We start from the raw sequence: 24,135 nt of genomic DNA, 5'->3' as shown, positions 1-24,135 counted from the left end.
GAAATGATTCTGCTTGTCTGAAGGGATAAAGTGACTCTTTTGGCCAGTGCCCACCTTGACTTACCCTTTGTGCAATGCCTTGGATTTTGTAGGGTTGAGGCTGAAGTAGAATTGTGCCAGAATCCATACTCTCCCCCTTTTTTCCTCAAATGACGAATTCCCATCCCACATCTGGGACACTGATTCTCCCAAGGAGAGTGCATGAGAGGAGAAGTGATCAGGTTTAATGTTTGTTTAGATTCCTACTACATCTGTCCAAATCTCTTCCTACAGCTACCCATCCTTTATTTGTGTAATTACTTTCCAAATTCAATTGACAATGCCATGGCCCTAGTTACCTCTTTGCTCTTACTCTACTTTTTCCCCAGTGCCCGCAGCCTGAAAGCAGGTACGAACAGGTATTATCACAGAAAGTTGCACAGTATCTGGGGCATCTTTCTCAGCCAAATTAAACACAACTCTTTCTTGATTTCATGTTCTTAGTCAGAAACTTTTCCTCTTAAAAATGTTTCACAGTCCTTGATACTTACCCCTTTTCTGTGCTGGATGCTAGCAGAACATGGGCTTCAGAGCCAGACCAGCATGCTAGCCACCTAACTCAGCTTTCTGAAAAGACAATGGCAAGAAAGTTTATCATCAACCCTGATCATGCTTGGAGCATAAACCCAAAACCTAGACTTCAGAGAGTATTTCTGAGGGAGAAAATAGCTTTTTGTCCATTTTGTTATAACTTTCACCAATGTCCTTTGTACTTTGTCTCCCAATCTTTTCTTCTTCTATTCATGACTTCTCAGTACTTCGCACCATAAGGTGGTTTTAGCAGTTTTCTTCTAGATACAGTTTTATTGGTCCTTCTACCACCATCTTCATTCAGTTTTCTATAAAAGTGGCCATGGATAGCTGGTTTATACTCCCCACTGAGTATTTTAATATCAAATGAGATTGAGACACTAATTGAATGCAAGGAGAATGCTGTGGTCAAACTGGAAGCCTAAGCCTACACCTTTGAGATGTTTGAAAATGAAAAGGTAATCAGAGACTGCTCTGGATATAAGCAAAACTTTTAACTGAATGAATCACCTACAATTATTTTAATGCTGTTGAAAATAGAAGGGTGAATGGAGGAATATGGCAACAAAATATTTTATGACCTGTGGGCCATAAGGAATTGTTTGGATGCTTTTTCTCAATGATGACAAAAGCTACTGTGACTGAACTTACCCTTTGCAAATCCTCCAAAGAAAACATGTGGTGCTTGTGTTAAGGATGTCCAGATAAATAACACTGTTCCCTCAATTTATTAGTAAACCTATTTCCTATTACAGAGTTGACACATTATGGTTTGTGGAACCAGCATTTTTTCAATGAAATGTGAAAAACCAGCTCTGATCATGTGTTGCTAAAATCCAGAGCCTTTGTATTACCTGAAAATGGAGATTATCTTCTGTCTGTGCAATGTAATTCCATGACTTTGCTTAGAAAGGATATATTCATCCACAACTTTTCGCAAAACTGAGTGCAACTGCAGCATACTGTGTGTTATCCCAGAAACAGCAGCATTTCAGTGCTGCAAAAAAATTATTCCTGCATGTAAAAAGCTGTAGTTGCAGAATTACTGGGAGGAGAAAGAGGCTTTACATATATCATGTACATGATATATACAAATACATGTTATTGTGCCACATAATGACAATGGCCGCTATCTCAAAAATGTGTATGCAGAGTCACTGCAGTAAAACACATCAGAGCTGGCTAATACAAATCTTTCCTTCTTTGAGTTTTGAAGACTAAACCATGACCTTTTAAATTTGGAATTAAAAAAGTTGTTGGAACCAGCATAAAGACAAGTTGGAAAAAAACCACAACCAAAGAGGTTCAAGATATCTTGTGTAAAACTGAATGGAATATTTGGAAAAGAACATTAAAAATAACCCTCCTTTTCTGCATTTTGAAATTTGCTTGGTCATAGATCTATATTTTTGCATTGGAAATCATACTTTTCAGCAACGGTTCTAACATTTTTGCTCTACTGCCTTTGCAAGTAATGAAGAAGAACAAAACTTATCTGTATTTCAGAAATACGATAACAGCACTCTAGCATTACCCAGAGAACTTATCATGCAACATCTGGCAAACAGGATACCTGCAAAAATCAGAACAATTTTTAGGGAGAAATTGTGGCAGACCATTGTCTGTCCCATGGCATGGTTCTAGCTCCACAAAGGCTCTTGAGGCACTGCCATGGCAGGACCAGTAGAGACTGCCATGGGCACAAGGCAAATGCTGATGGTGCCCCCCTATATATCAGAATGCACAGTGGTGGTGGTCTCTGCACACTCCCAAACCAGGGGCCCTTTAGCAAAATACTCAGCTTGCTGCCCTCTCTGGGCAGCCCTGCTGCACGCTCTCCACTCAGGGCATTCACTAAATTCTGCAGTGTGACCCTTAGCTAGCACATCCCAACCTACTGCAAAATACTGATGACTAGCAATGGCTTATTAAATTTAAAAGCAGATAAACTAGAAAGAAAGAAAAGATCAGGGGAAAACATCCCTAAATTATCTTTACTTTGTATCAGCCTATTGGAGTGCATGGAGCAGACAGATAAGTAGTAGACAGAAACAAAAGGGAAGCCAAAAAAAAGCCAAAGTGATGCTGCAAGAAGGTACCGATAGAAATGTTGCTATTAAGCCACAACAGAAAGTGCAAGAAGGTGGAAAGGAAGCAGATGGTCAGTCTTGTAGGTGGTCTGAATGAACAACTCTGGAAGCTGTTTTGAGATGTGTGTAAAATGAAGTTAACCATTCCTACTGTTTATTCTTGTAAGAGTATCAAGTTCTATGCAAAAAGTATGAGGTTTTGTTGTAGTTGAAACAGTTAAAGAACTGGATTATCATGGCAGTAAGACTAAAGGGCATGTCAGTAGAATGACTAAAACCTGTTTAGGCAATAACAGAGTCACAAATTATTCTCAAAGGAATAGGCCACATTTCATTGTAACTTACTACAGATATTTAGGTGAAACCCAGTCTCTGAAACAGAACTGGAGTGAAAGGCCCCATCAAGACCCTTGCATAAATGTAGTTTGCATACACAAAAAATTCTCTGCAAGGGTGCAAAATGATGCAGTGCGCTGGCTGCAGCTATGAAATATGTGAAATCACTGTGGCCTTGAAGAGCTGGGATGTTCCCAGTGCAGGACCGTGGTCTGCTGGACCTCTGCAGTAGGCAGATCCAGCAATTCCCCAGTTTCCATGTTCAGAAGCCTGTCAGTGCACTCTATGAAATAATGCTTGCCTGGATTTCTTGCTCCATATTCTCTATGCAGCAGCAATATGCCGTTTCTGCCGTAGTGTTCTCAAGGCAATGTGAGAATGGACCCTTGTAAAATAATAATAAGTTTTAAATCCTAAAGAACTAGCAGAGCTAGGCAACCTCTGCAAAGTACTTTAAGTCATGTCTTAAAGCTAGATGATAATATAATGTAAAATATCTACTTGCTGTTGGGTTCCCAGAGGTGGCTTTAGATGATTCAGCCTGTAGGGAAAACAACAAAAAAAAAATGCCCTTTGCTCTAGAGCACCTCCATGTTCTTTTGCTACCCAAGTAGCTAGGATGGAGCAGGGTGTGACCAATAGCCCATGGTATTTGCCTCCTCTGTGCTTGCAGTAAGTTACAAGACTAACACCTGGCATACAAGAGAGCTGATGCTCTTCCAGCAGGGCTGCAGACAGGCTGTGCTGCCTGGGCAGACAGGTTCCAGGCAGCCTGCAGCCAGGCTGGACACAGGTGTTACGGCAGCCCACACCACCTTGCAGGAGCTCTCAGCTTCCAGCTGCCCCCCAAGTTAAGCAGATGATAGTGTACATACAGTCACTCAAACCCCTCGGCTTGATTCGCTCCCCTCTTAAGTCAAGCGGGAGCTCTAAAACTGGCTTGAGAGGAGGCGTACATTGAGCCTCTGGACTGCAGGGCTCCTCAGGTTGGTGTGACAGGAGATAAATTGTATCTTGTCCCTAGAAGCCAAATGTAATTCCAGAACTTGGGAGTCCTTCAACATGAATTAAAAACCTGCAGAACCCACCTCCTGAAAACCAAACTACATCCCATATCAGCAGACCCTTCTCTCTCTTGTTCAGAAGGGTTTAAAACTGCTCAAAGGAAGCTCAAAACTACTGCCTGATGCAGATTCACATTGTCTTACCATTGCTTTTGCTGCTGCAGTTTTAATTACACATCCAGCTTTGTGGTACAATGGGTATCATTGCTTTCAATGTTTTTATTATCATTTATTGCCAAATTTTAAGTGCCATCCTAATTAGTACACAGGATCTAATTACTTAAAACTGCTCTACTTTCTCTCCAGCAGTGCAGAAGCAATCATTTTATTTTCATGCAAAACTATGTGTTTTTTTCATAGCAAATTTCAGGATAAGTTTATTCAAAATCATTAATTTCTAATTTGTCTTTTTTTTTAATAGTCAAGAGGAAATTCCTTTTTTTTTGTTCCATTTCATTCTCACTGAAGTGAATTAAAGTATTTTTCCTTTTTTTACTTCTAACTTATTTTTCTACTGAACAAAAAGAGGGATATTACTCTGATATAAAGTAATTAACTTTTTCCATTGGGAACCAAAGCAAAATGTTACTTGGTGTTATTTTTCTCTCACTTCAAGAAAGTTGGAAGTGAGAGAAAATGTTATTTTTAAAAGCAATAGTGTTGCTTTCCTCACTTTTTTTTTTTTAATATTTAACTCCCCCTTTTCTATGGAGAAAGTGGGACGAGTGGGAAACAGCTGAAGTACGGATTGAAACGGATATTTAACCACAAGCAAATAAAAACTTTCTTTCTTTTGCTGTTCAAGAAGTATCATTAAAATTGAAGTAATACGATTTAAAATATTTGAAAGAAATGACAGACAGGTAATTTTTTTTTTGCATTCAGTTAAACATAAAGCTTGCCATCTTAAAAAGTAAAGTAAGTATTTCCCCTCTTAAAGAGTCTCTCCCAGAGTCCAGGTCCCTGGCTGCTCACTCAGGTACAGTCCTCTCTGGTGCCCCTGGCCTTTGCCATATCACTGCTGCCTGAGAAGCTCCTCCAGCAGTGCCAGCTTGAGGAATGTTAGGCATGAGGATGTCTCCCTGCCTAAAAAAATGGGGGAAGGCAAGCGGAGTTGTCTTTATGAACCACACGGCCAGGTTCTTGCAGGGACGTGCAGGGTTCCTGACTATCACATCATGGCCAGTGGCTGCAGGATGACACTTCTGCTCTGCTGGGGTCAGGGCGATGTGCTGACTGTCCCTCTGTGCCCGCGCTGCTGCTGCGTGCTCTGCTGAGTTGCCCTAAAGGAGCAACACATGGAGGAGATTCTGGGAGGTAACGGCTGGACCATGTGGGGATGGTGGAGCTGCTGACTGCAGGAAATGGGATTGTGGGGTCACACATGGGGGAGTGGGAGTACTGAGAGTGACAGTAGGTCACATTGGGAAGGCATCAGGTAAGGTACAATAAGTTATGGGTATTATTTGCTGTAATATTGGTGGCATATTCTTGACTTCATCATGCATCAGGAAACACTTTTTCACTGTGAGGGTGACAGAGCAGACACAGGTTGCCCAGAGAGGTGGTGTAGTCTCCATCCATGGAGATACTCAAACCCAAGCAACCTACCGTAGATGGCCCTGCTTGAGCAAGGAGGCTAGACAAGATGACCTCCAGAGGTCCCTTCCAACCTCAGCCATTCTGGGATTCTGTCACCTCTGGTATAGGCTGGCAAAGCTTCATCTCTAAAGTACGTTATGCATTACTGCCTCTCCTTATGAAAACCTACCCACTTCAGGAACCCGCTTCAAGACACATTATGCAGTCCTCAGACTGATACTTCTCTCAGTGAGGACAGCCTTCTGAACCACTTCACTTTCAGTGAAGTTCTTAAATTAGTCTGAAGTAATGCACATGGATATGTATTTCTTTTATGCTAGGGGTGACATTTGGCCTTGGACAAAAGGCCAGCCTAAGGGTTTGTGCATCACTGAAACCTCATTTAAAACTTGAAGATAGGACTTGAACAAAACCTGAATATTAGTGGGTAACAAATGGCACACACCACCAAGAAGTATGTTCTAGTTTTAGACTTCAAGCGCTTTATTTAAAACTGCCTGTTTACTTTAAAAAATACCAGATCTGCAAGAAAAATACAGCTCTACATGTCATGTTTGACTCTATTCAGTCAGGGGACACCAATTTGGTATTGAACATACTAAAGGAACAAAACCAAACCAAAACAAAGCAAACAAAAGCCAGACAGCAGTGGGTATCAGTCACTGTCTCTTTAAAACAGCAAGGCATATTCCATAGTCCGCATGGGTTTTGCTGTTTCTTCTACTGAAGTGGTGTACCTATGTGATTTAGCCGCAGCTAGGAAGCTGGTATCGCTTTCAGACAGTGAGGGTCACATGACACTGAGTCAGCTTTATACAGCACATCTCCTCCACATTTCACCCAGCAGCGGATCTGTTGATACGCTCCATTATTGCAGAATATAAATGGGTTTCCAGATAGGGAAAGATGATGACAAACAAAACTACCTGAGTGACATACCAACAGGGCAAGTCACAGCATGAACACTGACCACGGAGCTGGGAACCTGCAGCTTCCTCAGAGACACATCCAGGAGGTTAAAGCATCTTTTCTTGTCTAATTTCCATCTCAGATGAAGTGGCATATGCTATCATCTTGGATAGATGAGGGCAGAGGTCTGCATCCCTTGAAGAGTTTAGTGCAAGACCATTTTCTTCCAAAGGCAGTCTCTTGTCCTTAGGGTTTTAATGTGTGACACTTCTCCCATCACGAGACAGTTTGACTGTAACAGTTAAACTTTTATCATACCATGTTCTAGCTGCATATTATTTTACAGCGCAGTATAAAACAGGACTACCTCAGCAGGCTATTTCAAACATATCTGTTTTACCTACCTGTATGTAAGCATTTTCTTCTTTGATACAGTACATTCTTTTCACCTCTTACTTTTCAAATTCATAGGTATTCTTCCAGTTATGTATGTCTTCATTTTTTCTTAAAATAGGAAAATGCCAAAAAGCACATACAATGCACTTTGTGTATTGGTGTGCGTTTCTCAGAGTAATGCATTTAACCTGCTGTGCTTGCGAGGCAAGCAATGGTTTTACCTTTACATCCGGTAACCACTACCAGTCTATTCTGCAACCAGTTAGCAAGTCCCCTTGGCAAGCCCCTTCCATGCTCCAGAAACCAGCTGCTCTTACTGGTGATTGAAATAAAGGCATATCCCAAAGCTATGTATTGCAGTGGGAGAAGTCAGAAGCTGGCTTTCTCCAGTGGGCACCATGTGGCAAGTCTTGAGGGTATCTAATATTAGAATAGATTATTAGGGTGGGGGTTATATAGGACATGGGGAGTGGACATTACTTCTAGGTAGGCACCCATACTATCCTATGGAAACTGCCAGGATCAGTGAGGAAACACCAAAGTCATAGCTGGGCTCAGATGAACAGGGCTACGCAAAAAACAACACTCTGTGCCTATGCATACCTCACAAACTTTAAAAGAGCTGCTGCTAGATCTTCTGCATTTGTTCTATCAGCAGTGCCAGCTCTAGTGAAGAATGACCACCGTTGCTCTTTACCACTGTGTCATCTCAGCCACCTAACATGGCTGTAAAAATGCTTGTTTGCACTCTACAACCTTCAGACTAATGACAGTTCAGAAAAATAGTCTGCTTTGGATGCAAGACCCGAACGCATCATGCTGTATTAGCCAAGGCTCTCAATGCTGTATTTATGCAGAGGAACTGTTCATGTTAAAAACACTAGGCGCTATAGGCAGGTATAATGTTATGGACCAGCACCTACAACGATGGTGTTTCAATCTTTGTGGGTGCCTCTAGGCAAGTAAGACAAGCAACTTAGTAGTGACAACCTGAAATGCACGTTAATGAGTCCAGTGTGCCCTGGAACAAAGTACATACTCTAAGAAAACAGTACTGATGTTATCGGTTTGTCCAGGCAAGCACTCTGTGTTCCCAAGCAGCAGGTAGTGAATTTGGGCAGTCAGTACTGGAAGGACCTGCACACAGAGGAAGCATCTTCTCAGTCAGGGACCAGAGGTTATCTTAAAAACCAGGCTATAAAAGTTTATACTCGTTCCTAGGTCACAGTGAGATTTCTCCCACGTGAGTCTAGCAATATAAACAAGAGGCTTAGTGTAAACCAGTGCCTTGCTTCTGTCAGTAAAGTGAGAGGAACATCTCAGAGATGCTGATTTATCCGACAGCTCTATCCCATTTTAGGCGAGGATAAAATGCTTTTAGGAGGTGATTGAGTTCCTCTCTTGAGTGGGTCTCAGTGCATATTGGGGAGCAGATGTCTAACTTTTATGTGGAGAGGAATGAAACCTTCATTTTTGTAGTTGTAGACGTTTTCTGGTACCATTGCTCCCTGGAGCTGCTTGAGCCTGGTCAAAATTAGTTACCCAGAGCCCCTTGAACTTCTGGAGCCTGAAAAGCATGGGTTTCAGTAGCTCATCCAAAACCAGTGCTTTTTTGGTTTAAGTCATCTATCCGCGGGCCGTGAACACGTGCGGAAAGGCTACGTTTGAAGTATCTTATTAAGTGAACTGCCTTCGCAGGAAAAAAGGCAGCAAGAGTATGTAGATTGCCGTTTGCGTGTGCGCGGGAAGCAGGACTCAAATTTTCCTGCAGTGCTACAGCGAGATGGAGGAGACGGGACCCTCGGCCTCGGACAGCGGAACTGCTTGTTCATCCGTCGGCGTCAGGGCTGCGGCTGGAGCCCCGCTGCCGGCCTTCCCCGAGCAGCTCCCCAGCTCTGCCGGGGCGTCGCCTGCGGCTCCCCGCCGCTCCGCCTGAAGGCTGGGACGGCGGCAGGGCCTCGGGGAGCCGGGGCAGCAAGGGCCAGACCCCGCGCTGACCAGCCCGGCGGGCCGACGCCCCGGGAGGGCCCGGGGAGCGAGGGGCGATGGCCGAGGGGCGCGGGACGACCGCGGGGCGCGGGACCCGCGCCGGCCGAGGGCTCCCCCCGCCGGGGCCGGGGCCGGGGCCGGGGGCCGGGGCGCACCCCTCGGCGTCCCCTCGGGGCGTTGTTCGCCCCCCGCGTCCTTCCTGCTTCCGGGGGCCGCCGCGGGGAGGATTTGCCGCAGATGACATCAGCCGCGGATGCTGGAAGCGCGGCGGCGGCGGCGCGGGGATGCGCCGGCTCCCCCCCTTCCTCCTCCTCCTCCTCCTCCTCCTCCTCACCAGGTCCCTGCCCTGCACCGTCTCCGTATAAAAGCGCGGCCGCCTCCCCGCCCGCCCTCACTCCCTCCCTGCCGCCTGCGGAGCCGCCGCCGAGCGGCCCTTCTCCCCTCAGCGCCCCCGAGCCGCGGGGCGGAGCGGGGCGGCGGCGATGGCCACCGTGGTGGTGGAAGTGGACTCGGAGCCCTCCTGCAGCATCCCCAACCCCACCTCCCCCTCGCCCAGCCTCTCGCACCGCTTCCTGGACAGCAAGTTTTACCTGCTGGTGGTCATCGGCGAGCTGGTGACCGAGGAGCACCTGCGGCGGGCCATCGCCAACATCGAGCGAGGTGAGGCGGCGGGCAGCGAGGACGCCGCAGGCAGCGCCGCGGCACGCCCCGCGCCCCCCCCCCCCCCCCCCGGGCACCGGCGCCTTCCCCCTCCGCGGACGCGCCCGGGGCTCCGCAGCACCCCCCACCCCACGCCCACCCCACGCAGGGCCGGGGCACGCGAGCCGCCGGGTCGCGGTCTCCGGCTCTTTATTCCACGCGGGTGTCCCGCCGCAGCCCCTCCCCGGGTGGGGTGCGGGCGCTGCGGAGCGAGGGCTGCGGGCCGGGCTCCGCTGCCGCCCGTGCGGAGAGCCCCCTGCCCGCCATTGTTGGGGCGGAGGGGGCCGGGGCGGGAGCCCAGCGCCGCCGCCGAGCCCGTCTGCCCGGAGACACCGGCGGGTGGGCGTGGCGCAGTCCGCACTGCGGTCCCTATGGCAGCCCGGAGCGGACAAAGGGCGGCCGCCGCGCCGGCGGCGAACGCGGCTGGGGTTGGGGATGGGATGGGATGGGATGGGGTCGGGACCGGGACCGGGGCCGGGGCCGGGGCTGCGGCTGCTGCCCGCCAACCCCCGTCCCCCCGCCGCCAGACCGAACCGGAGGGATGCGGGGCGTTTTCCTCCTCGGCGGCAAAGACTGCTCGAGCGGGAGCGCAGCCGTGCCTTTGTGTGCAAGTTTGGACGGTGAGACTTTTCTCTCGGCTGGAGAATTTTTCAGGACTCGACCTCTATATGCGCATATGTATATTCCAATAAAGAAAAAACATATGGGTAACAAGGCTAACACCTGCGGGCTCAGCCTCGTTATTGTCCGGCTACGGGCTGCTTTGACGCGCTGTTCGCTTGTCCTTTTCTTGACACGGCGATACAGGAAGGTATCGCAAGTGAAATGACAGTTTAATAACTTCTCAGTGTGGTTTCTTGATACAATAGATTGCAGTGTACATGCAGAGGGGAAAAAAAAAAGCCTCGTTGCGGTAATAGTGGTAGGAAGCACAAAGAAAATTGTTGCCGGACCCTATAGTTTGTTAAACTCAATTGATACCTGATTTTGTAACATATATTTTTGTTCTGGGCTGGTGAAAGGAGAGATTTCAGAAACCTGCCATTGTTAGAGGGGAGGAAGAGACCCTGGAACCGGGAATTGGTAGCAGCCTTGTCATGTAGGTGTGGTTCAGCAGTCCGGCTAGGACTTCATTTGTCTCTATTGTTGCTTTCTCAAGCATTGTTGCTTTGGCTGGCTATTTCTCTTGATTCTTTTTCACGACCGTTTGTGGTAAAGGACTGCCTCATCACAGCTAACCAGCTTCACCATGACCTGTTCATCTTTATTGCTACCATTGTCTCCTAGGGAGAACCTACTGAGGCAGATGCTTTGTCATTCAGAGCCTCTTCAGCGTTGCACTTTACTGATTCTATCTAATTTTCGGTTGTGTCAGAAGAGAATCAGCTGCATTTTAATTAAATTATTAAAAATTATAGAGCAAATGGATAAAACTTCTGCCCTCAAGACAGCTGATGTCATCCTTCCTCTGAAGAAATGCTCCTCCGTCTCTTGAAGCTTCTATTGTACAGTTGGTGCTGCATTGCTCTGTTGCTGCTAGCTCCTGCCACTAAGCATAACACCCCCTTGCAGTTTTAGATGTTCAGAGGAAATGCTTTGGCCTTTTTATTCATCGTTTTGGATTAGAAGTCACCTCACTGCTCCTGGTGTCAGACGATCTGACTGAGATTTTGCCTGCTAGGAAAAAACCTTGATGAAATTTTGAGGTGCATTGTTCTGGATGAGTACACTGGGAGTCTGAAGCTCTATCTGCATGAGGCAAATACGGGCTCGACTCATCTCTTTCTCTTTGGAAAGTGTGCTGTAGTCTGGAAAACAATGCTTCTTTCGACCTTTATTCTCGACAGAGCCTTAAATGTCTTTTGGGTTCTTGATAACTGCCTCACTGTCTTCTCTGGTACATCTCCTGAGTACCATCACTGAAAACTGTGGATTCATGCGCCAAACTGCAGAGCAACGTGTCAAAGAAAACATCTGCTGATAACACATCAGTGGCGTGATGCTACGCAACCTGGTGGAATGCAGAGTCATTTCTTAATATATCATGAAGAGGGAATGGCGTGGCAAGATGCATTTTCAGTAATTACGTTTGGGATGTGACTTTGCTAAGGGGGCAATCCTCCAACCCACCGTCCACCAAAAAAGAAGAGGGGAGTGAGGAGAAAGCTTCAAGACTTCCACTGATTTGGCAGATGCTACTGGGTGTGCCCTGCCTGCTGTCTGATTTGTTAGTCCTGTGTCTAGTGGCATTACATTCCTAAGACTGCAGAAAGAAATAGCTCCAGTTCAGCCATGCTTCGAGTAGTTACATCCATGCTGTTAATGATCTACATAATTGGATTGACCTTGGATTTTAGTTCCAGATTTCCCTCCGTTCTACCCAAACCTGATTTGGTTATATAATGTATAAAATACATTATGCTACTTTATAATGCACATACATAATTTTTGCAACCAGGCTGCTGAATCATCCAGCTGCAGATTTGGGATATTTTATCCAAATACCAGCTACAGCTTCTAGGACTACTGTGAGCATGGGATGTCTAGGCTTTTCCCCCCCCCCCCCCCCCCAATTTATTTTGTGTTGAGTCCTGTATTTTGGACATTGCCTGGCTCAGCAGTCTTGACTACACCTAATCAGAATCTTATCCCTACAGCAAATTTGGATCCACAACAAAGGCAGCTAGGGATGGTGGACAGGCCATATCATTAGCAGCATTGCTGAATCATAGTCCATATTGCTTAACTGACCTCTAGAAAGCTTTGTAGTCTCCCCACACAAGCTTGCTGTCAGAGGCCAGTGAGCTGTTTATCTTCTAGCTTCTTGAAGTTCAGCGCTCATTCATTGAACGTACCGCAGCTTCATGATCGATGTTGGTTTTCTAGTCATAGTTTTCATATGCACTGTATATGCATGGTATTACATCATCTTTACTTTCTTGCTCTCAAATATTCCAACACCTGGAAAACATTAAAGCCTGCTGAGCTGTATTTGTCTGCCAAAACTATGCCCCAAAAATGTACCATATGGCTGAGAGACTTTTTGAGAAATGAAAATAAGGAGACTTGCAAAAGCGACTCACTGCTTATGCCTCTGAACAATGATGCATCAGTCAGGAAGTGGAGGTGGCTGGTTATATAGCTCAGTTATTTTTCTCTTGAGTGGTTATAAAACACACAGGCAATACTGTATTTCCAAATTTATTTAGAATTTCAAATGGCAGCTACTTAATAGCTGGTAGCATATCCCATAGTAAGCATGCTTCTACCTGGACTGGGATGCTGACAAGGAAAAGCTCTGGATGAATTCTCCCTGAAGAGGCTTCTGGCTCTTGAAATGCAGATGTTCATATTTGCATGGAGAATCTACCCAGAGCTGCAATGGGAGACAGGCACTGTGGATCTGGTTGCTCTGCTCTTCCCCCTCTTTCTCCTCCTCATCCTTCAGCCCTACTACATGGCTTCTGCCAGTGCAAGTCTTAATGCTTCTGCTGCCTTGAAAGAGAATATAGCATGGGAGGTAGTGTTGACAGCAACGTTCACAGCCGGAAACCCTGACAGAGTTACCAGCAGGAGTGTTAGTGCCAGTCTCACGGTGAGGGGTTGGCCACACTTCTTCAGGCATCCCCTCGCCAAACCCCAAAGTGATTTAACTCAACAATTTCATGCAAAGGCATGGTCAGGCATGCGGGGAGGGGCCACCAGACACTTCCTCACCTGCAGTCCCTTCTACGTTTGCCAGCTAATTTGTGTAAGTCTAATGATGTTCCTTTAGGAAAAAAAAAAAAAACCACTCTAATGCTGGTGTTCAAAATGGCAACAGTGCCTGGACTTACCTGCAGTGCAACTGCCTGCTCATTATTTTTCAAAACTAGAAGATTTTTCAGAAAAATTTCAAAAAAAAGAAAATTATAGAAAAATGTTAAGCATGTTCTTCTCTCTCTCTTTCTGTTAATTTTTAATTTAGTCAGCAAAATCTTATGGAAGGAAACTCTAAATTTGTCTTTTGGCTGCAATGATCTGCCCGCCCCCCCCCGCCCCCCCCCCCCGGTCGAATTTCAATCCTTAAAAATATAGTTTGGAGTAATACATTTTTTGATCATATATGTGTCAAGTGTCTCACTTTCTAAGTAGCTGGGAGGAAAAATGGTAGGGAATAGAGATGTGCTGTTTAGTTTTTAAAAGAAAAAGATCAAGCATAGCATTTTTAAATCTCAAGACTTGAATTTTGATACTTCATAAATAAAAGATCACTTACATTTTAATTTAAAATATGGGGTGCTTCAAAGCTTTTGAATTAAGAAGTCAGCAATTTAATACTTTGTATTTAAATATTAATTTGCAACATGCTAGGTGATGCTGTCTCTTTTTTCTCAGAGGGACAAGTACAATGGTCCTGCAATGTGACTAAAGTGTCCTCTGAGTGATTAACTCAGTTGTAAATCAGTGTATTGCTATTTTTAAGTCAATTCGGGGACATCAGTAACTTTTAGTAATGTAGCTACTAGGTTGGATGTGGGACCAGCAGTCCTAAAGCTGGGGCCTTAAAGGATGTTCACCCATTGGAAAGGCAGATTTCCTCTTGCTTGTGACTGATTCCTGTCCAAAGTGCTCCTTCTGAGCACTCAACACTTTCCAAAAAAAAAAAAAAAAAAAAAAAAAAAAGCTGTGAGCCTTGAAAGGAGGAGGGGCTGGGTTTGGATTTTAGAAATATGCAAATAGCATGAATGCAAATGGAGAAATACTCAGTTAAAACTTCCACTGCTCATGTATCAAGCTAGATGTGTTTTGTATTTTGAATTTTAGGAATCCGATCATGGGACACAAACTTGATTGAATGCAACTTGGATCAAGAACTGAAACTTTTTGTGTCTCGCCATTCAGCTCGATTCTCTCCTGAAGTGCGAGGTGAGTTTTTGGAAGTGTTTGGCAAAGGGGTTTTTTTGTTTGCTTTTTTTGTAAGAGCAGAATCAATAAATACACCCTGGAATTGTATGGCCCACTTTCATTTGTGATTCTTCACAATGAATAGGTTTTTACCTTTAACTTAAAATATGGCTTGAAAATTATAATTTGTTTTAACTTTCTCACAACTTAACTTAAAAGTAATCAGTCTTTTAGTTAGCTTCATGTATATTGCTGTGATTACTTTGGTAGTAGATGTTAGTTTTAGGGCCATATTAAAATTAAGTAAAACTCACTTTTTGTCTGAACAGTTTGTGTAGCACCAATCTAGTAGTCCCAGAGACTGAAGCTTATTGTGGTAGGTAGAGCACATACAAAAAAATAACATGAAAGGTTAGCTCTACAGTTTGATAGAGCCAGAAACTGTGTCATGGCTGTTGCACAAGTGCGGTTCAAGCCCCATGTTTCTTCCCAAAGGGCTTGGACTTTTTTTTGGTGTGAAAAGCTGAGGGGTGGAGGGTCTACCTTGACTCACAGGAACTTTCTTTGGCTTGTATGAAGAAACGAGAAATTTTCAGGGCTTATAAGACTAAACCTCTTTTGCTGCCTTTTCTTCAAGCCTGCCCTTCCTTTAGAGGATTTATACAATAAAGCAAAACAAAACAAAAAAAACCCCCAGTTTTGTGAAGTGTAAAATTTGATTTTGTTCTGGTTGCATGGGAATCAAGTGTTTGGTAAGTTTTCTAACATCTCATTGCTTTAACACAAATGCTGAGTGAGCATGGGTGAAATTAATCACTGTTTTCATGTAAAAATATATAACCTTGTCAAAGGAGTAGAGGTTGCTTTCATTGGAGAAATCATTGTGGCCATGTGCGTGTTGACTAATACAACCTAGTGCTGATGAGTGTTACAAATTCCAGCTTCAGGAACATCTCTTAAGTGTGGTGAAAAAACGCTATGAAGTGTTGTATCATGCTACTACATCACATTCCTAGGGTCAGCTGCTATACACTGTTGACAAAGAAATCCTTATGTCTTACTAGCATGACAGCATTGACCTGATGGTTTTGAATAATGTACCAAAATGTGTTGTGTAACTAATTCTTCCTCTTGCAGCATAGGTTGTAGCAGATTTTGCTGTATGTCCCCAAATCTATAGAGAGTAAAACATTGCCAGAATTAAGAAAAAAAAAAAAATACCTCTCTGATTCTTCCCCTGGTTTGAAAACCAACAGAACCAATACAACAATACTCAGTGTGAAGATTTAGAGTCAAGGCATGTAGTTCCTCATTTACATGGAATTGAACTCAGGCCTAGAATACATGTCTTCCACTTCAGTTTAAATGCCATGAAGCCAATTCAACTTCTCAGTGACATGACTCGCTTTGTTTTACAGAGAGGGTATTCCAATAAGTGCAATTAGCAGAATTTATCTTTAAGAAATGCAAGATGCAATGTATCCCATTTTTAACATGTATGTGTTTTACTTTAAAACCTCAAGGACAATAAAGATCCTGCGCTTCTTCTTTAGCAAAAATATTCTAGTGTGTTTAATACCCTTTGCTGTGTTTTTTGGATGATACATCCTAATACCATTGCATGAATTAAAATAAAGCAAATACTCTGTTTTCTTATGATAAATAAAAGAAGATTATGCACTTTTTTTTTTCAACAGAAAGATTATAGAATCCTCTAGGAATTTTTCTCTAGGAATTGTATTTTTGGTTGACTTCTTTCCTGTTTGTCTAGACTTGCCTGTTTAGTCTGTCATTGTGTTGAATACAGCTTAATTGCATGTGACTGGGATTCATCAACATCTCTATGACAAGCAGTAGTGAATGTGTTTTTCACCACTGCTCAATCTTTAAACAATAAACTGCCAAAATCTATGTTGAAAGAGCATGAAGGGACCCTGAAACTTGGATAAAGGGAACATCCAGGAATAAAGCTAGGCCTCTTGACCAATTTCTTGTCTAAAATTTTGTGGGGAAGCCCATTGGCACCTCCAGAATCCTGCTGCACAGATCAGAGGATCATTTTTTTTCAGTTTGTCTCTGTGGTTCTCTGATGTTGGATCTGCATGAGACTCCTTTGTATCCTCTCTACTGTTTGGTAGGGAGAAGGGGTTTTTGTTGCCATTTGTTAATAACATTTCAGAACATTTGATTTCTGTTACAACACCCAAATGCTGAATTTTGAGTGTTTAACCAGTGAAATGGTCAATGTTCATCCTAAAGAGATGATTGTAAGTACATATTTCCTTATGGTGCCAAACTCAGAAATTCTGCAGAATTTGGGTAACTAGGTGACCTTTTGTCCAAGGAAAGTATTCATCAAGGTGGCAGGGTAGTCTGTGGGATGTAATTAAACAGCCTTTTTTTCAGTCGTCTGAGACTGAACTCTTTGTGCGACCCACACATAGGGACAGTTTACTCTTGAGGAAGGGTAGAGTAATCTAATGTGTCTGCACAGCTTCTAGTGTAGTCAGGTCTGACTGCTGACTGAAGCCTGTTTGATTATAATGTTTAATTATGGTAATTGGAGTGCTGGCTCAGTACATGCCTGTGTGCTTCTCGAAGCAGCTTGAGGATACACACAGCAGCAATGTGAAGGGTAGGACTCTTCCTCCAAAATGAAGCTTGGAGGATATAGGGCCAACCCTGTCCACACACCATATGCCTGTGATATTGAAGGAGAGACATGCGAGATAATATGTCTGTCAAAGCATTCATGTGTTTTCACTTGAGGAATTTGAGGTCTAATCCTTCTCCCTGCATAGTGAATAGCAATGTACATATTGATACTGCGGAGAACATGACCAGATCCCAACACTCTTTTTTGTGCTCTTTTCAAGGCAATGAATTGTCACAGTGGTATTTGTGCATCCTATAATCAGCTGCTGGGCAATTTATGGATGATATATGAATCCAGAAAAATAGGATTCAGAATGGAGTTGCCAGCAGATCTTTTCTGATACCTTGTAAAGCAGCTGAGTTAGCAGACTCCTTAATAATACCAAATCTCACAGAGATGTTGTTGTCAGGTGCTGGTGAAAAATGAGTAAGAGAGCTTATTAACTGGTTGCCAAGACAACAGGCAACATGACTTAAAAAGGGTACTCCAGCTCTTGCCTCTGTTTTCTCTGTCATGTACTGATAACTTCCATCTTATGTTAACATCACAAGGACAAAAAATTCAAACAATGAATTGTAACATGGAAAAGGAACTATGTATCTGGTAGTGAGGCTGAGCAAGTGGAGAGTCTTGGAAAGAGCTCTGTTGAAATTGCAGCTGTACCTACCAGCATTTTCTTAATTAAAAAAAAAAGTTTCAGCTGCATAAAGCAGCTTCACAAAAGACCTAGTAAATGGGTTTTGGGAGTGGGGAAGGGTAAGGCCATTGAGGCCCCTTCTGCAAGACTTCTACATCTGCTGTTTTTTTCCTTAGCTTCCACCTGGGGACAGTTGACTGTTGCATTGGTGTGTATTCAAGCCCTTGTCTAGATGAAATTTGGTTTATTTAAATAGCTGTTCAGTAGCTAGTCACCCCTAACCTTCAAAGAAATACTGCTCAAGCAATGCACCGTGACTACTTTGTACTTTGTCCTGTTGTTATGAAGAACATTTATCTGTGGAAGATGCGTCTCCTATCTGAGCATTACTGGGAGGTCTCCTGTTGCCCATAAGTCAGCAGCTGGTGACTGCACTGGCTTAAGCAAGTCCTTCCTTACCTGAGCCTGAGACTTCATTTTCACCAGCCTGTGGCCAGGGGCTACCTTGGCAAAGTGTAAGACCTGTTTGGTGTCCCCTCGGCAGCCACCTGCAGCAGCAGTACCAGTGGGCTTGCCTCCTTCAGGCTTCCTAAAGAAGGTTGTTGTTCTCTGAAACTGTCATTACCCCAGAAAGCCTCAACTGCTTTCATTTTGAAAGTTACCATTTCAAAAGTTACTGTTTGGGACTGTTAGTATCCTGTGGAGAATTTCTGGATCTGGGAATTTTGGTCATCGATACGCACAGCTCCATACTTTGCCAAAGTGGTGGATAGTCCTATTGCCTTTGTCAAAGCAGATCTAAACCCAGTTAATATCACACCTAGTAGCTTGCAACGTGAGCTCGTTGATAAAATCCTCAGGGTCGTGGGTTTAGTGCTGTCTTACCGAAAACTTCAGTTCATCAAAAATTGTCAAGTAAGAGGACACAGGTACTTGAGCAAAACCTATCACTTAAAATAAAAGAAAGAGAAAAGAGCCAAGAAGTCAAGACCAGGTTTCTCAGCTGGTATGAGAATACCATCACTAAGTGCCTAGGAATTAATTTCGCTTAAAATCTCAAGCAGTCTGGTATGCACATTTAGAGACATCCTATAAATATGATTCTTCAGCTATTAGAGACTGTGATAGCTGGAGTAGCTATCGAGTGGAGTAATTTTAGCTCATTTGTGTTTGGAGAGGTTAATTTTAGTTGGCTACCAAGCTTGTTTTGTGTCTCAAAGTATTTGTGCCTTAGAAGAAAGAAAATGGAGGCAGAACAGGACTTGAATAGGGAATTGAGCTGACTCACGCTGCTGAGGCTGTGAATGGTGTCCCTACAGGGTGTTGCTGCCAGTGGTCCAGGGCTGCAGCAGTGGGGCTGCCTGGCAGCGGAGCCTGGGGAGCCTGGGTGTCCTCGCAGGGGCACCTGGATGGGGCAGGGGCATGTGCAGCACTCTCATCTGCTCGCGAGCTTTTTTTTGGGGGATGCTAGAATTTTGGTGGCTCAGGAAGGGATTACAGTGCAACAGCCTGTATTCGGATACAGGAATTGTCAAAGCCTTCCTTTCTTAGCACTAATCAAAATTCCAGAAATGGGCTAATAAGTGACTTTATCTTTTTTTCAGTGAATAAATTGTTCCACTTACGTGACAATCATTCTGGCACTGACTTCCATTTCTGGTTTTTTAGGAATGATCTCAGTGAAAATTAGCATGAATTTACATTGCTGCCAAAACAGCAGTACCTGCTGCTGCTAAGCTGTTAGCGTGAATCAGCAAAATAACTGAGAGGTTACTTTTAAATACCTTGTATCACAAGTACATAAAATGTGTTCAGTGGTCTTACAATAGCCCGGATTTTACGGGAACATTTTTTTGACCTGTGTGAGGGAGGTACCAGACACATGGGATTAAGTTAGTTGTGAAAAAAGACAGAATTTTAACTCCATTATGAAATTTGAATCCCCATCCCTCTTGATTAGAAGAATACAGCATACCTAATGGTATATTCACAAAGGTTATTTTGTTAATGGTTATTTAACAAAAACTTACAGAATTATAATTCTTAATTTGTCCCTTGTGAGACTCCTCAGTCTTTCTTTCCTAACATTTTGTCTATGTGGGATGTCTGAAACTGAAGACTTAAACAATATTTTATTTTTGACCCTTGCCCAGTATCATTTACAGATGACCTACCTCTCATCTCTTCCATCATGGATTTATAATAAATGTGTAACCACAACATAATTGCTAGTTTTTTCATCTAGATTCTGGTCATGGACAACATTTTTCTCAGATGTCTGTTTTTCTTAATTTTGTTAAGACTTACCTTTTTTTAATTGCTTGGATTTTCTGTTACTTTCTGGTACAGCTTATCAATCACTTGAGACAAATATTAAATGCTTGTAATTCGGCTTTATAATGAAAAAAGACTTGATATGAAGACCACTGAAATAATTGGATTGGATTTCAGATTAGAAGAAACACTTTCTAGTATTATTAAGATAGAACGAGGACCAAATTTTCATATAATGAGGAAGAAAGTGAACCTTTTAACTTCTTTCTTGCCAGATAAAAACTATGCTTTATTTGCAGTGAGTTGCTTACCACTGCATTCAGTAATAGGACCAGACCTAGGGAAGGAGAGTTGAGACACTCTTTGTCTCTAGACTGAGTGGAATGGGGAGCACATGTTCATCCTCATTGCCAACTGTAAAATGAGCGTTGCCACTGTGGCTGCTGCTATCAGCCTTGCATCAACATGAGGAGCTCCAGCTGTCATCTACCTTGTAGAGACAAATGCAAGAGATGTACTAGTGCTGGCTGCAGATCCAGGTGCTCCTGGCTGTAGTCTGCTGGGAGTATCCCATAGTACCTCAACAGTCCCTATGACTAGGTAGGGAAGACAGGCACTTTAGTCAGTAATAGTCACAAATAGAAAACTGGGTAATTCTGTAACAGAGGCTCATGCTTTTGCATCAAACCCCCAGATGGTCCTGCCAAAAAGACATGATGGTTACTTTTGGCTTGTGGTTGCTGGTGGCAATCCATTCCTAGACTTGAGAAGAAACACCAGTGCTCCTGATGACCTGGGCTTGCATGCTGTCTGTAAGCAGCATAGACTCATAAATGTAAGGACATGACTCTTCTCCTTTCTGGCTTTTCTATTGGTTGGAATTAGCCTGTTTATGATTCAAAACTAGTTGCTGATACAAGACAAAATTAAGTTGAAAAAAATTGTATTAAAATAATAACTAATTCAGAAACAAATTTGTGTGAATATCAGTATCAGTATTATTTTGATGTTGCAACTTTATGTATTTTGGTACTTGAGAGCTTGTCAATAACGGTGAGATGAGTCACTGTCCTGTGTCCCTATGTCCCCATCTCCTGCATAGCTGTATGTGGGAGATTCTGCCCATCAGAACTCTGGGAAGCTTAGGGTTTTATTTAAAACGAACAAAAACCCAAACCAACACCCCCGCAAAAAAAAAAAAACCAAAACCAACAAGAACCCAAACTCTTCCAGTGAGATAAGCCATTTTAGGCTGTGTAATCTGTGAGTGATTCTAATGAGCTATGGAGACTTTTACCTAGAAGCCAAGTCACCACTGCCAAATGCAGCCTTTGGAATCTCTCCCAGTTTTATGGCAGTTCTGTAGCTCTGCTGGAGAAAAGACTGATCCCAGCTTCGGGTCCCATGTCCTGAGTCACAGATAAGCTTTTCTAGGTCTTGTAAGCTCTTTATGGTGGATTGAGTGTCTGTCCTCCCCACCCCTGAGAGACTAGAAAGAGCAAAAGCAACAAAACTTATGGGTGAAGATAAAGATGATTTAATAGCTGAAGGAAAGAGGAAAAAAACAACAAGCAAAGTGAAGGAAATTGCTTACCACCTCACACAGGCAGACTAATGCTCAGGCAGTCTCCAAACAACAGCCACCTTGGAAACTAAAAACCCCACCTTCTTCCTCTACTCCACCTTTTGTTGTTGAGCATATTACATGGTATGGAACATCCCTTTGACCAACTTGTGTTAGCTGTCCCAGCTTTGTCTCCTCCCAAATTCTTGTCTACCCCCGGCCTACTCACAGGCAGGCAGAGTGGGGCAAAAGAAAGCATTGATGCTGTGCAAGCACTGCTCAGCAATAGCCAAAACACCAGTGTGTTACCAACACTGTTCTAGACACAAATCCAAAACACGGCACCTTACTGGCTGCTGTGAAGAAAGTTAAATCCATCCCAGTCAGAGCCAGTAAACTCTTCTAGAAAGGGTTGTTTCTTAATAGTCATATGTTTATCCACTAACAAGAGCATGACTCCCGTCTTGGACAGGTCCTTTCAAAAGACCATCAAGAAAGGGCTGAAGTTTCCTGGATCACTGTAAGTGTGAGGAAATTGGCATAATGAAAACTGTCCCAGACACATGGGACAGACAAGACAGACTAGAAAAATATTAAAACAGGGAAGAGAAAAGCCTTGCTTTCATCTTTGTGTTTTCAAGTCATGTTTTTTTGCTGGCACCATTGTTGAACTTCTGGGGAATAAATATGGGATGAAGTCTGACAGACCCCTAAGAAGAGAGCCCAACTAGAGGGGTCTTGCTTCTGATCTTGAGGCTTTGAAACATCCAGTGCACATCCTGGCATGGGTATTATGGCCATCCAGCATGCTTTGTTAACCTCAGTCTGTGTCCTGAAGTTTTCCTGGTCGTCCAGAACTTGCACAGAGTTTAGACAAACTGAAAAAAATGAATAAAAAATTACTTTCTTTGTGACCAGTGCTTTAAATAAATATAGAAGGCAATGCCTTCGAGAGTATCTCTGGATGGGATTTAATGCTTGTCGCAAGCTAATAATTTAATGGCATTACTTATAATTATTTGTCTACCACTATTGAATTTTTCAAACTTATCATTACTAGCTGTAAAGCTCAGATTCTACAAGTTAATTAGACTTGGAAGATTTAAATATTTTTCAATACTAATTAGGTTTTTGTACACTTAACATTTCCTAGCAACTTCATAAATTTTAATAATTCTGTCCACTTTTTCAATAATTGTATTACAGAATGCCATTCTTTTTACTTTTCAATCCACTATATAAAAAAAAGCTTGAAATTGTCTTTTGTTTGTTTTTTATTGTATCCTACAAAGTGAATTGCTGGATCAGATGAAAAACATACCACTTTTCAACTTAATGCATGGAAGACATGGAAGTCACCAAAAAGAAATCCAAATGGAGATGGTGTATTACTTAAGTGATGCTTTAAAAGTAAGGATGGGCTCCTTTGATCATAGCACTGTCTCAAATTCATAAATAGTTTGGCTGCACCAATTGTATTCCTGAAGAGTCCCTCATGGGAGTAGTTGCTCTGCACCTAACAACCTTCTATACCTATTAAAGCCTGTAATTACAACAAGAGTTATAATTTGTCTCCAACTTCGGTGGGATAATGTCATTGTATGTCAAGTAGGGGATTACTGTGTGGAAGGAGATCTTGCAACATTCTCATTTTGTGTTAAACAAGAGGATCTGATAGTATTAATCTATTAGGAGAAGCTGTTGAGTGGGGGAGACCCATTTACTGGGCTGTGCTAATGGGTGTGTGTCCTCCACAACCATTTACAGACAGGGATCACAGGAAAGAGGAAATGCAAGGCATTCAGATTTCCTTAAACTGTATAGACTTACTATTCAGTCCATGTAACAGTGTAATACAATCATGTATTAGAACCATCCTTACCTAAAAAGGTATAGTTTTGACTGCTGGATTGTTTCATGGCCTGTGTGCTCCCTTTGTAATTAAATTGGTTTAAACTGAAAGCAAATTCCAGGCCAAGAAATCAGATTCTTGCAGAGAATCTGGAAGAAACTTAGAGATATACTTTATTTTACAGGTCTCTACTGTTTTTAGTTTCACACAGCATGCTATGTATTTGCAGAGTTGATGATCCTCTAACTTTCAGTCCATTCCTAACTTCAGTCTTTTTTCCTGCTGATGTGGGAGACAGCTGGGCATCTATGAAATTACCTGTGTCTTCCTGTGCTTTTCAGGCCTTCCTAGAGTTGTCTGAGAATCAAATGAATTTTTAACACAGTGCCTGCTGCTTTCCAGGTGAGGTGGTAGTTAGTGTGGTATGTTCAGCCCAGGGCAATGTTCTGGTCCTGGCATGGTAACACTTTCTCCCTTCTTGTCTTGACTTACAGTCACAAAAAAGCAGGGATGACTTTAAAAGAAGGGGCCACTCTAAAAGCTTTCTGTCACCATTGGAAGCAAAAGGGTGGTGGTGCAAGGCAGCACTATATAATAAAGCTACCCTACC

General features: G+C 43.2%; 1 protein-coding gene across 1 annotated transcript in view; it reads left to right on the top strand.

Annotated features, from left to right (window-relative positions):
• Positions 1-8,914: 8,914 nt before the first annotated feature.
• The window catches only part of MAP1B (microtubule associated protein 1B), a 74,238-nt gene continuing 59,017 nt past the window's right edge, over positions 8,915-24,135 (top strand). The window contains exons 1-2 of the mRNA XM_075019694.1: positions 8,915-9,616; positions 14,462-14,563. Of these exons, the coding sequence (XP_074875795.1) occupies positions 9,439-9,616; positions 14,462-14,563 (280 nt within the window). The 5' untranslated portion in view covers positions 8,915-9,438. The remainder of the gene's footprint in view (positions 9,617-14,461; positions 14,564-24,135) is intronic.

This window comes from Buteo buteo, chromosome Z, assembly GCF_964188355.1.
Source record: "Buteo buteo chromosome Z, bButBut1.hap1.1, whole genome shotgun sequence".
NCBI classification, from domain to species: Eukaryota; Metazoa; Chordata; class Aves; order Accipitriformes; family Accipitridae; genus Buteo; species Buteo buteo.
Note: the sequence above shows the minus strand (reverse complement) of the source record. Positions and strands in the feature narration are given on the sequence as shown.